The following is a 12,743-nucleotide window of genomic DNA, read 5'->3' on the forward strand; positions in this document are numbered from 1 at the left end:
TGAGTATCCCATATCCAAATATTCCGAAATACGGAATATTCCGAAATACAGAATTTTTTGAGTGAGACTCAGATAGTGAAACCTTTGTTTTCTGATGGCTCAATGTACACAAACTTTGTTTAATACACAAAGTTATTAAAAGTATTGTACAGGTTGAGTCTCCCTTATCCAAAATGCTTGGGACCAGAGGTATTTTGGATATGGGATTTTTCCGTATTTTGGAATAATTGCATACCATAGTGAGATATCATGGTGATGGGACCTAAATCTAAGCACAGAATGCATTTATGTTACATATACACCTTATACACACAGCCTGAAGGTCATTTTAGCCAATATTTTTTAGAACTTTGTGCATTAAGCAAAGTGTGCCTACACTCACACAATTCATTTATGTTTCATATACACCCTATTCACACAGCCTGAAGGTCATTTAATACAATATATTTAATAACTTTGTGTATTAAACAAAGTTTGTGTACATTGAGACATCAAAAAACAAAGGTTTCACTATCTCACTCTCACTCCAAAAAGTCCGTATTTCGGAATATTCCGTATTTCGGAATATATGGATATGGGATACTCAACCTGTATTAAATTACCTTCAGGCTGTGTGTATAAGCTGTATATGAAACATAAATGAATTGTGTGAATGTACACGCACTTTGTTTAATGCACAAATTTATTAAAAATATTGTCTAAAATTACCTTCCTGCTATGTGTATAAAGTGTATATGAATCATAAATGCATTCTGTGCTTAGACTTGGGTCCCATCGCCATGATATCTCATTATATGCAATTATTCCAAAATACGGAAAAATCCGATATCCAAAATACCTCTGGTCCCCAGCATTTTGGATAAGGGATACTCAACCTGTATATATATATATATATATATACATACAGCGTCCAAGGTCTGGCACTCCAAACTTGCAAATCATTTCTCGGCCTGGTGTCTTCACAAAAATCTCTGTATATTCGTGCAAAGGTGCGGCACTCAGGTTGTATTAATGCAATGAATCGACATGCAGTAAATGTAGTATCATTGACTGCGTGTCGATTCATTGCATTAATACAGCCTGAGTGCCGCACCTTTGCACGAATATATATATAATATACAAATATATGATCTGGAACACCCAGACATGTGGCCATGTCTCTTCCTTGTAAGTCCTCACCCTTCGGAGTGTACTGATTGTTTATAATGTATGGGAGTTAGGGCGCAAATTTATACTTTGCAGGTGGGCGCCAAACATCCTAGCACCGGCCCTGTGTGTGGGGCTATGGGGCGCAGTGTGCATGTGTGTGCGTGTGTGTGTGTGTGAGAAATTGCATGCAGTTGAGGGAGGGGGTTCCCAAACAGATTTCTTGCTTAACATCCCAATGAGGTTTAAATCAAGCTCTGTATGTGGGTACAGGGAATTGCTGTTGCAGGAGGAGGAGAACACACACAGAAGCATAACCAGGAGGGCCCCCTGTCTATAGTGCCCCGGGCCCCCCGAAGGCTTAATCCGGCCCTGGCCATAGGACTCACCAGGAAAGCTCCTGTTATTTTATCTCTTCAGTACAGCAACATTGCCATCCATTGATACTGCCCTGGTTACACGGTATGTTATATCTCTTGTGCTGCCCATGTCAGGCCACTTCTACAAACCTCTACAGGGACACTTTCAGCTCCTAATCCGCCCCTGGCCTCAAACACAACTGCAGCAAAAGACACACGGAAGACCACATTTGCTTACAAACAGGTCCTATGAGGGGGTATCCCATCCCCCTCAACACACCCCACCCTGTAATCAGACCACACCCCCATTAGGGCTGCTTCCATAAATCAACCGGTCTGCCCTTTCATCCCAATCCGCCCCTGGGTATGTGCCAAGATAGGTCCTTAAAAGCCAGGAGCTATTAGAACCACAGCTCTCATAACAGCATTGTAGTCCCTGGGCAAAGCAATGCACTGGGGCCCTGCACACTCATTTATGGGAACCAATTTAAAAAAATCATAATGTGCCACTCCTGCTATCCTGTGCCATCTCTTCACATGCAGTTGCGCACGCAGGGGGTGGGTTTGGGTACCCAGAAACCCTCCATGATGGAACATGTTTTTGGGGGGTTTATGGTGGACGGAGGCAGCTCTTTACACTGTCACAGTGACAGTGACTGCTGCAGCCTGGCTCAGCGTAGCCCCGTGTGGCTAAAGCCCAGCATATGGCTGAGGGGAGCTGCAGGCGCTCGGCAGTGGCGAGAGCAGAGAACAAACAGCATTGGCGGTAGTGTCGGACACTTAGCAGCGCTGGCAGAAGCGGGTAATCAGCAGTGGTGAGATATGCAGGAACTTGGCTGCACAGAGCTCCGGAGCAGCAGGCAGTCAGCTGTACTGTTAAGGATAAATAGAGGAAAATGTACAAAAAGTTATTTATTCCTTTCAGCAAAAACATGGTAAATTTCACCATTGCATTTTGCCAAACAGCATAATCCACCACACAGGATGCAGTTAAAATACAGGCTGTCGGAATCCCGGCATTCAGGAGAACGACGCCAGAATCCTGACAACCGGTAAAATACCACCTGACGGAATGCTGACTTCTGCAGGGTATTTCCACTGGGTTGGTGGGCCCATGCCACCAACCGAGTGGGAATATAACCTGTGGTGAGCATAGCGAGACACCGGGTCTGAAGCGTGGCAAGCACAGTGAGCCCATGAGGGGACTCGCTGCCGGGATTCCGACAGACAGGATACCGCTGTCAGTATACTGACAGCTGTTATTCCGTCTGTAGGTAAAATATATTGATTCCCACCACTCAAGTCACAATATCTAATAAAAACTGTAGAAGACCTGTTGTATATAATCACTTGCCCGAAACGACAAGAACTGCAAATTCAGGTTTGACCTTCAGCATTTACATATCATGATATCCTGTTTGGCAATAGAGAGGTATTATATGGTGAAAGCTGAGAAAATGCGTGTATCATATACACGTTGTTAATGTAAGACAAGGTAATTGCTGTTCCACTGTGCATTTAGGTGAGGCAGATATTGTAGTACGCTATGTACTGTATGTTTGTGACTTAAATTACAGTTCATTTAACCTGCATATATTGTCTTTATTGGTGTAATAACATGCTGTTGTGAGATGAGATAAGATATAGCTTTTGCTATGAGTAATAATGTGTATATTTCATTAAACCAGGCTGCTCTCCTAAGATCACAAGCAGATGCTGACTTTGATGGAGAGAACTGCAACCTTCGAAGAAGGAAAATGTCTTTTAAAGGAAAATCAGATGGAGGTAATTGTGTTTACTATTTTTATTGTTTAGAAGCTATTTTCAGGTTTACATTTGGAGCATTCTGTCTTACTTAATGGATTTATGTTATCCAATTACATTTTATTATATTTAGCTTTATGCTTACTCAGTAGATAATTTTTCTTCTTTTTTATGGTTTTACAGTATGTGATTTATAGGCTAGACTAAGTGTACTACTACTGTTCAGTGAGGTGTTCCTTATTCTACGTCATACTTAACCTCTTATGAAGAAATTTAGTTGTCGGGAATTTGTGACTGATATCACTGCCAAGTCTGATCCACTGCCATTTTGGTATAAATCAAAGCGAGCGTCAAGAAACGTAACAATTTCTTTTAATAATTTTTGCTGTTGTTGTTAAATGTATACCTTGTAAGATGTGGTATACCCCATTCTATTGCACATCAATGTACGCGTCTCTCCCTCTCTCCCCACTTGTATTCTAACACCCCCTTGTGTGACCTCTTATTTTTTACGGTATGTTTTATACGCTTGCTGTTCTATATTTCAAAGAAAGTTATTGATGATAATAAATATATATATATATATTGTATGTATTTATATATATATATATATATATATATATTACAATACAATGAAAATAATAATATGAGTAAAACAAAAAACGTCTAGCCCATAGTTTGTAGTAGTGTTTGATTGCTGTCACAGCTCATACTGTACTGTGTTTATTCTTCATACCTGGATACACACAGATGATAAGTAGTAAAGAATAGGGCAGTAACCATTCAGAGCATACAAATGTCATCAACAGCACAGAATATACAAACATCTAAAATCATGTAATTTGGACCTATTTTTGTCCCTGCACTATTATTTACATCAGTAACATTAATTTAATGTTATTTTGAGCACTTCACAACTCAGTGTATTGTTCACCAATATTGGCCAAAGGCTGCAGTGAAGCGGGCTGGTTAATAAAGCAAAAGAGCATCGGCACAAACACACGGCAGTTTTAAAGCATATAGCACTTCTATGAAACAGTGCAGCAAAGCAGTGGCAGACAGGATGGCAATGTAATCAACTATATGACCCTACAGAAAGATTGTTTTCATTATAATGAAGAACTAGATCAGAGGTGAGAGGGTAGTACAGGTGCAATATTTAGTGGAAGGCATTAATTAATTGATTGATTCATTCTGATTGATTACTTCATTCAAAAATATAAATAGAGATGTGAAACAAATCATAAAAAAAAAGTATCCTAACGTGAGACTTGATTTTGAAATTATTATGCAATTGTAAACTGATCCATGCAGTAAATCACAGGCCTCAGGAGTCAGGACAATTCCATAGATTCAAATGTCCGGCCAGTAAAACAGGCTGACGGATGGCGGCGGCCAGCGATGATGTGGGAGTGCGCATCAGCGCTCATCGCCCGGCCATACACACTATGCGATTTTGAGCTCAAAGTAGCTCAAAATGCCAAAAATGAGCTACTTTGAGCTTAGAATTGCCCAGTGTGTATGCACCTTTAAACCTAGGATCTAGCATGGTTGCCAAAATGTAATAATCCAATGTCAAGATGTTGCAAACCCTTGTGTCCTGGCAAAGCGAAAAAAAAGAACTTGACTATAAGTCCAACATACTTAGCGGAATCACTTTGTTTCATCTCTTCTTCAGCTTCTCTAGCTGCTTTTAAAGTAGTTTCATTGAGGGAATCACCTGACTCAGGCTGGTAGTAATGAATTTCTGTTCTGGTAAAATGGAATCAAGATGGAGTTTGGTAGCAGGGACACATAATCTCAATTAATTGTGTAAAATCAGATGCATTGATAGTGGATATTGGGCACAGATCTAATGTTAACACAGCCATCTGTGATTCAGTTATATACTGTGCCGCAGGATGATGGCTACCGTAATTGGTTCCCCTTGCAAATGCTTGTTTAATAGTCAATTGTTGTTTGAAACTACTAGTCTTCTGGGTCCCCTTCTGAAATAAAGAGTCACCCAAGCAGCCCTAGTGCTGAAAGACAGAAAGAAAACAGAAACTAGCACTTGTTTTTCTAATAAATGTTTGATGGATACAGTATAAGACAATATGGACTATTATCTCCAATGGTAAGTTACTACATAGCAAAATTGCATGGAATTACCCAGAGTTTGTGGATGAATGTCCCATCAGAGTTCTTTAGGCAGCTCTGTGCAAAAATGGTGGTAAGATGAATCCACTACGTATCCATATATTGTAGCTGATTTCCAGGTGAATATGTCGAGAAAGTGCAGCAGTCCAAAATCATATTGTGGTTATCCCTCGTCTGGATCAAAAGCGGATGTAAAGTGCAGTGGTCCAAGAAGCAAAGTAAATTAAAGACTTAACACATTTCCCTGGGCAAGTGCACCCAGCTTCTTCAGAAGTGGGAGCTAATAGTCCACATTGTCTAATTCGGGATCCAGTTGCAATATATGTGTGTTCAAGAACATTTATTGTTTTATCTATCTTTTATCTGCCTACCTTTTAACATTATTCTTAATTCTCTTAAAAAAAGTTATTATTTTTATTACTTATTTTGTCTCCGTCCAACAATTATTAGAAAAGCAACATAGCGCTGGTTTATGGGTTTTTTTGTTCTTGCCTACTGTGCAATTGGGGCTGACACCCAGCTCCTTAATTGACAGCGCTGTGGGTCTTTTTGTAATGTATTTTCTTCTTTACTATACTAGTGCTGAAGGATTATTCTTGGGAATCCTGGATAGGGAAAGAATTGGTTAGGCTTTGCAAATAGGATACAGCAGGACTACCTCCGATCATTAATGAGGAGGTTGATGATGAGGGTGTTGGCTGTGGAAATTGCATGTGCTGGTCCAAACTGCTAGCAGCTGATATTGGACTGCTTGTTATTATTTTAGAGGATTTTCCATATTAAAGAATTATCAAGAACTCGCTGCAAATGGTGTAACAGGGATGAGGTGCCTAGATGATTACCATACCTACCTCTACTTATTTTGCTCTCACAAATGGTACAGATGCCTTCACAAATAATGTTAGGATTTGGGTAAAAATTAATCCACATGAAAGAAGTAAATTTGTTGGTCCCAGACCAAGGCATGATACTGTCCTTCTTTTTATCATCACAATCAACAACTGCTGCCACTGGAGGCTGACTTACTTTAATGCAAATAACATCCTCCTCTTGAATTTGATCAACTTCTTTGGCAACACAAGAAAAAGGGTTATGCAACTGCGCCTGAGAATGTATCACTAACAATGTCTAATTCACTGGGTCTATAAAATAACGTGACTGTATATCCCAAAAATAGAGAAGAAAATTTATTGCAATCTGATAATATACCAGAAATATCTGAATAAGCAAGAAAAGAATATAAATGAAATAAAATACAAAATATAATAAAGGAGAAAGAAAAAAAACTTATTTTTCGTGAAGAAGCAAAACGCTGTTTTTTAAAGTACAAACTTGGTGCTGCGACGGAGCGTGGCTTCCCACCTCCTCGTTTTGCACCAAGAATGAAATCACTGTCTATATCTGCATGCAGTTGTAAACATTTGATACAGTCCCAGCCTGGTAATGCTCCAACACATTCATCATCAACATCTTTATTAGCATCACATACACAAATATCCCCCTCATCCTGTTCCACTTCCACAGTAGCAGCCTCAATTTCCATGTCTGACTCTAAACTATCACCATCCATACTTTAACTACTACTCATCCTCATATTTGCAGTGGGTTCAGAAATGATGGAAGGAGGCTTCTTACATTATTATAGTGTCAGAATCAGAAATGTCAGACTCAGACATAGCACTCGTGGACACCCTTAGACTCTCCTCAGGGATTTGTGAAGATTGTGGTGTTCTTCAGCCTTAGTGTTCTTCTTTGTGCATTGAATTGTCTGTTTTAAATTGACACATCTAGACTCAGAGCAAGAAGGTGTGGTTACAGAATATGCCTGACTGTGTTTGGCCCCGGCTTTCACAATAGGTCTTTTATTGCATGAAACATCATTAGCAGGACCACCACTTTCAAAGAAATGCCATGGTCTGACCCTTTCCTTGCCATTGCATGTGGTGTACTGCATGTTGGCAATTTTACATTTTTTTGGCAGTAAATTTTCCTCTCATAGTTAGAGGTAATATTTTCTTTACCATTGTGAAATACTGTTTAGATTTGACGTGCTCTTTCTTACACCTTCTTTCCCCTTCACCACCTTTTTTCGGATGTTGAAGAGGTACTATGACTAGCAGCAGCTGTAGTACTAATACTGGGTTACTCCTGCTCTTCTATTGACTGATCCATGATTGGTGTCATTTTTAAAACCAGGACAGGAGTAAAACTACTGTTACTGAACTTAAGTGCCACAACATTAACTAAATGTACTATGAAAGGAGGGTCGACTGTTACCTTTACCATGCTGTTTAAATAAAATACTGGAAAATTTTGTTAACACCAGAAAAAAACAAATATTTTCTCCCACTTATGATTTTGTGTGCAGATGATGGGGGTACCACGCACCTAGCAACACAACTCTAATATACACTGAATCACTGTTAATATTAAAACACTATGCAAATTATTTAATTTGATTATTTAAAAAAAAAAGGATGGAAGGCAATTGTTTACATTTTTACACAGCAGGAGCAAGAGGTCTGCTTAGCAAAAAAAACAATTTTTTTTAGTACAGATAAGGGGTATGTAACACGCACCCAGTAACACAACCCTAATATACACTGCATCACTCTTAATAACACACTAAGCAAATTATTTAATTTGATTATCAAAAATAAAAAAGGATGACAGGAAATTGTTTACAGTTTTACACAACAGAAAAAAGAGGTCTCCTTTGCAAGAAATAATTATTGTGTGGTACAGATATGTTACACGCACTCAGTAACACAACCCTAATGTACACTGCATCACTCTTTATAATACCACATTATGGGCTGGATGTATTGAACCCGTGTTTGGCAGGCATGACGCGCGGTTTTTTAAAGGGGCAATTACTTACAAGGCAAAACCATGCCTTGTAAGGGATTGCCCCTTTAAAAAAGGTCCGAGTTTGGCCGGCATTCCGCAAGGCTGCCGAACTCGTGTGTCCGTGTGTGGGCCCCCTCCTTTCCCATAGCCGGCAGCACCGCTGTTAGCGCTCTGAGTACTAGAGACTCTGGCACAGTACCAGAGTCGACAAACAATTTGGAAGCTGCTCAATTGTTTGTCTGCTTGTGTGCAAGAGGCATTGAATGGGAGCAGCATTTGGAAGGCATGCTGTTTCTTGTAGTGCCAGTGGGAGATCCTGGGGGTGGCTCCCGGGTAAGTTAGCTCTCTGTCTGGAAGTGTTTTAGTAATAGCCTTTATCATGAGGCCTACTGTGACAAATGACATGGCCCTATGTGGGCACTGCTATTATGTAGGTTAGGACTGCTGTATCAGAGAAGCCATGAAGTGGCCAGCAGCTAAACATGTGTTTGCAAACATTTGTGACTAATTCTCTGAATTTTATTATCAGATAGGTTCAGGGATGGTTACAGGGAATTTTCAGTGTGCGGAAGGGTATTTAGGGGTGGGGATTTGCACCCCCCTTCCTCTTTGTCTGTTGACAGTACCAGAGTCTACAGCACATGCGCAGGTCTCCGAAAAATGGCGCTGCGGACATTTTTCCAGAGACCTGCGCATGCGTGGTAGACTCTGGCACTGTGCCAGAGTCTCTAGTGCTCAGAGCACTAACAGTGGCGCTGCCAGCTACAGGATAGGAGGGGGCCCACACACGGAGACTGCACACGGATCCCCTCCTCCCTAGATACACCGCTGAGCAATGCGGTAGTATAAATAAAACTGTAAAGCTAAACTAACTCGGCGCCCACCTGCAAACTATAAATTTGCACCCTGCCATATTTTACAAAGGGACAGCGCACGCCTTTGGTGCACACCGAAAAAGGGGTGTGGTCTTACACTACAGGGGCATGGCCACACAATAGTACCCCAATTTCAAATTATGCCACAGTAGCACAATCTTATTCATATAACACCGCACGTAGTAGTGCTTCTTCTACACAAAATCCCCCCTGTAGTAGTGCCGCTTACACAAAATCCCCCCTGTAGTAGTGCCACTTACACAAAATCCCCCTGTAGTAGTGCCACTTACACAAAATCCCCCCTGTAGTAGTGCCGTTTACACAAAATCCCCTCTGTAGTAGTGCAGCTTACACAAAATCCCACCCTGTAGTAGTTCCGCTTACACAAAATCCCACCCTGTAGTAGTGCCGCTTACACAAAATCCCACCCTGTAGTAGTGCCGCTTACACAAAATGCCCCCTTAATAGTGCCACTTACACAAAATCCCACCCCGTAGTAGTGCTGCTTACACAAAATGCCCCCTTAGTAGTGTCGCTTACACAAAATACCCCCTGTAGTAGTGCCGCTTACACAAAATGCCTCCTTAGTAGTTCCGCTTACACAAAATCCCCCCTGTAGTAGTGCGCTTACACAAAATCCCCCCCTGTAGTAGGGAGCTTACACCAAATCCCCCCCTGTTGTAGGGAGCTTACACCAAATCCCCCCTGTAGTAGTGTGCTTACACAAAATCCCCCCTGTAGTAGTGCCGCTTACATAAAATGCCCACCTAGTAGTGCCGCTTACACAAAATGCCCTCTTAGTAGTGCCGCTTACACAAAATTCCACCTGTGGAATACACACATACACACACACACAGAGATACATACACACATACACTTTCTCAAGCTCACTCACTCTCTTTACATCTTTTTACCAAAAGGAAGTCTGGCTGGCCGGAGCTGTCAATCCTCCAGGCTGTGGCTCCTCATGATCTGCATGGTCCCTTGTAGCTCTGCCCCTCCGTTCCATGTAACCCCGCCCCCTTTTCGGGTCTACCTGCAGAGTGAACTTGAACACTCCGCGCTGCCTGTCACACAGTCAGGGAGGGGGAGAGGATGCTTAAAGCTGCCGGGGCCGCTGCCTGTCACAGTGTGACAGGCACAGCAGCCGGCAGCAGCAAGGGGACAGGCGGCGCAGCAGCAGCGGGGATGCAGGGCAGGCAGAGCGCCTCTCCATCCTGGCGCCTACCTGCACTGCATCTCTTTGCTGAGAGGGTACCGACAGGCCAGAATGGCACCTAATGGCATGTTTTTGTTTTTTTAAACAGCGCACCAGCTCTGGGATCTGTGTTTGGCAGGGATACCCTAGATGTTACTCGGAAACACTTGGATCTGCTAAGCTCGAGTGTGTTTGGATTTTGTAAAAACCAAACCGCACATCTCTAGTTTAATTGCACAGTAGTGATAAGAGGAGTTTATCGGACTTGAGTAGGATCTCTATAAAAATTAAAAGAAATAAAATTTTATAGAGCTCTACTTACTAAGGACCAGTGATAATTGGTATTGCTTGCACCAATTTATTGGCAGAGAAGGGTTAATTCACTTAAATAGCCAAACATTCTGATTTTTAATCATTAGATTTACTAAGAAATAGAGGGTACATGTATGAAGCAGTGAAAAGAGTGGAGAAGTGAGCCAGTGGAGAAGTTGCCTATGGCAACCAATCAGCTGATCTGTATAATTTTATAGTATGCAAATTATAAATGTTACTTCAATGCTGATTGGTTGCCATGGGCAACTTCTCCACTAGCTCACTTCTCCACTCTTATCACTGCTTCATACATTTACCCCTAAGTCACTGCTAAATCATGCAATTGTAATGTACTTGCTTTATTTTGCGCTACCTATATCTTGAGAATGTGCAGCAAAAGCAAATTTCGTACAGTCCAGTGCAGCAATTTATGTCTCTTCTCATTATCTTTTCCCATACATTGTGCCAGATCCATGACAGGTGAAATGTGTCTGCTGTGTTTTGAAAGAAAGTTATCCAGCACGTGTTGTGTCACATTACATAATCTTTTTTTTAACTTTTGACAGAGATGCTGAGAAAAGTGCTTAATTAGTAACTTGCATGGATCCGTTACTGACCTTTCTATGGCAAATATAATGATAAGATTTAGATGGATTTTAGGTGGCATAGCCTGTGGGGGTTTGAGTCTGCTGGCAAAAGCCAGGAATGCACATTAAGATGGAACAAGAACAAGGCATATGGAAATAATTAGTGGCTGAACATAATTGTAGTGTACGTACACTTGTCTGGTTGTGTGTCTGCTGAGCTGTTAATACCATCGCAGTGTTGTAGCTACTTTTAGTTCTTGTCTTAAACTGCTCCAGATATTTCTAGCTGGTGTCTTCTAAAGTGCAGAATATATTTTTAACCTGATACTTAAGAGTACTGTACAGTTGGCTTATATAAAAGAGCTACTAAAAACATTTGAAATGTAAAGGTGGGTACACACTGATAGATATTTCTGCCGATCAATTGATCGGCAGATATATCTATGGACGGATCGGGCAGTGTTCTGTGGATACACACTGCCCGATCCATCGGGGGCTGACGTCATGAACTGGGCAGGCGTGTACACACGCCCGCCCAGTTCAGCTGTCAATCACCGCCAGCCGCCGCAGCATGTGTACGGGCAGCCGGCTGGTCAGCCGTACACACACAGCGATGCGCCAATATATTGGTAGATATATTGGACGTCGGCTGTGCTGCAGGGCCGACGCGATATGTCTGTGAACGACGGAGTTCACAGACATATCGCCCATACACACTGGCCGACGGACCCGTAATATATCGGCCGTTCAATAGAACGGCTGACATATCGGCCAGTGTGTATCCACCTTAAGTGTAGAGGTTTTCAGGAGTTCAGAACAACAGAAAATATTTCAGTTTTCCTGTTAGTAATCCCAAATAGGCAAATACTGTGTTCAAGTTCAAAGTTTTCATGGGCTACATGGCTCCTCAGTAGCATTCACATGCCGGGTAAAAGCCACTTAATCAACGAAGAACTAAGTGAAGAGGAGTAGGGACCATTGAGTGTCTCCATCAGAAAGATATAATTGATTTTGGACACTATCAATGAGAGAGAAGATTTATGTTGCTTCCACAATTGGGATATAGTTGCCTTTGTAGCAATAAAAATATGACTTAGTACTGTAGGTATCTGTGATCTGCGGGGATTGTTTTTGGGAATATATGCAGAAAGGCAGTTTGCTGGGATAATGATACGCTTTAAGAGCTTGCAAAATTAGACCTTGGAGAGGATGAATAAAAGGACACCTCCTAAATATATGCAGAGTTGCCCACTTGACCACAACCCCACCAGCATGTCCTAGACTGAGAAAGCCATATCTTGTGCAGTATATCAGAGGTCACATATATACAGTAGAACAACTTCTTATACATTTCAATATGAGAAAGATATTTGGACATTTTATAGATTGAGATAACCAGATGGGACCAGTCATCAGAGTCTAAATCACGTTCCCATTTGAGATGTGCCGGTAGTTTATCTCCCGTTTTAGTTGTCAACAATAAGGAATACCAGAATGAAATACCACCCCTGCA

The 12,743-nt window shown here is 41.5% G+C and overlaps 1 protein-coding gene across 2 annotated transcripts in view; it reads left to right on the plus strand.

The window, feature by feature from the left end:
- KCNH7 (potassium voltage-gated channel subfamily H member 7) overlaps window positions 1-12,743 on the plus strand; it is a 930,127-nt gene that overhangs the window by 831,887 nt on the left and 85,497 nt on the right. For both annotated transcript variants that reach the window (XM_063933624.1, XM_063933625.1), the window contains one exon: window positions 3,194-3,290. In XM_063933624.1, the coding sequence (XP_063789694.1) occupies window positions 3,194-3,290 (97 nt within the window). The remainder of the gene's footprint in view (window positions 1-3,193; window positions 3,291-12,743) is intronic.

This window comes from Pseudophryne corroboree, chromosome 7 (genome assembly GCF_028390025.1).
Source record: "Pseudophryne corroboree isolate aPseCor3 chromosome 7, aPseCor3.hap2, whole genome shotgun sequence".
Taxonomy (NCBI): domain Eukaryota; kingdom Metazoa; phylum Chordata; class Amphibia; order Anura; family Myobatrachidae; genus Pseudophryne; species Pseudophryne corroboree.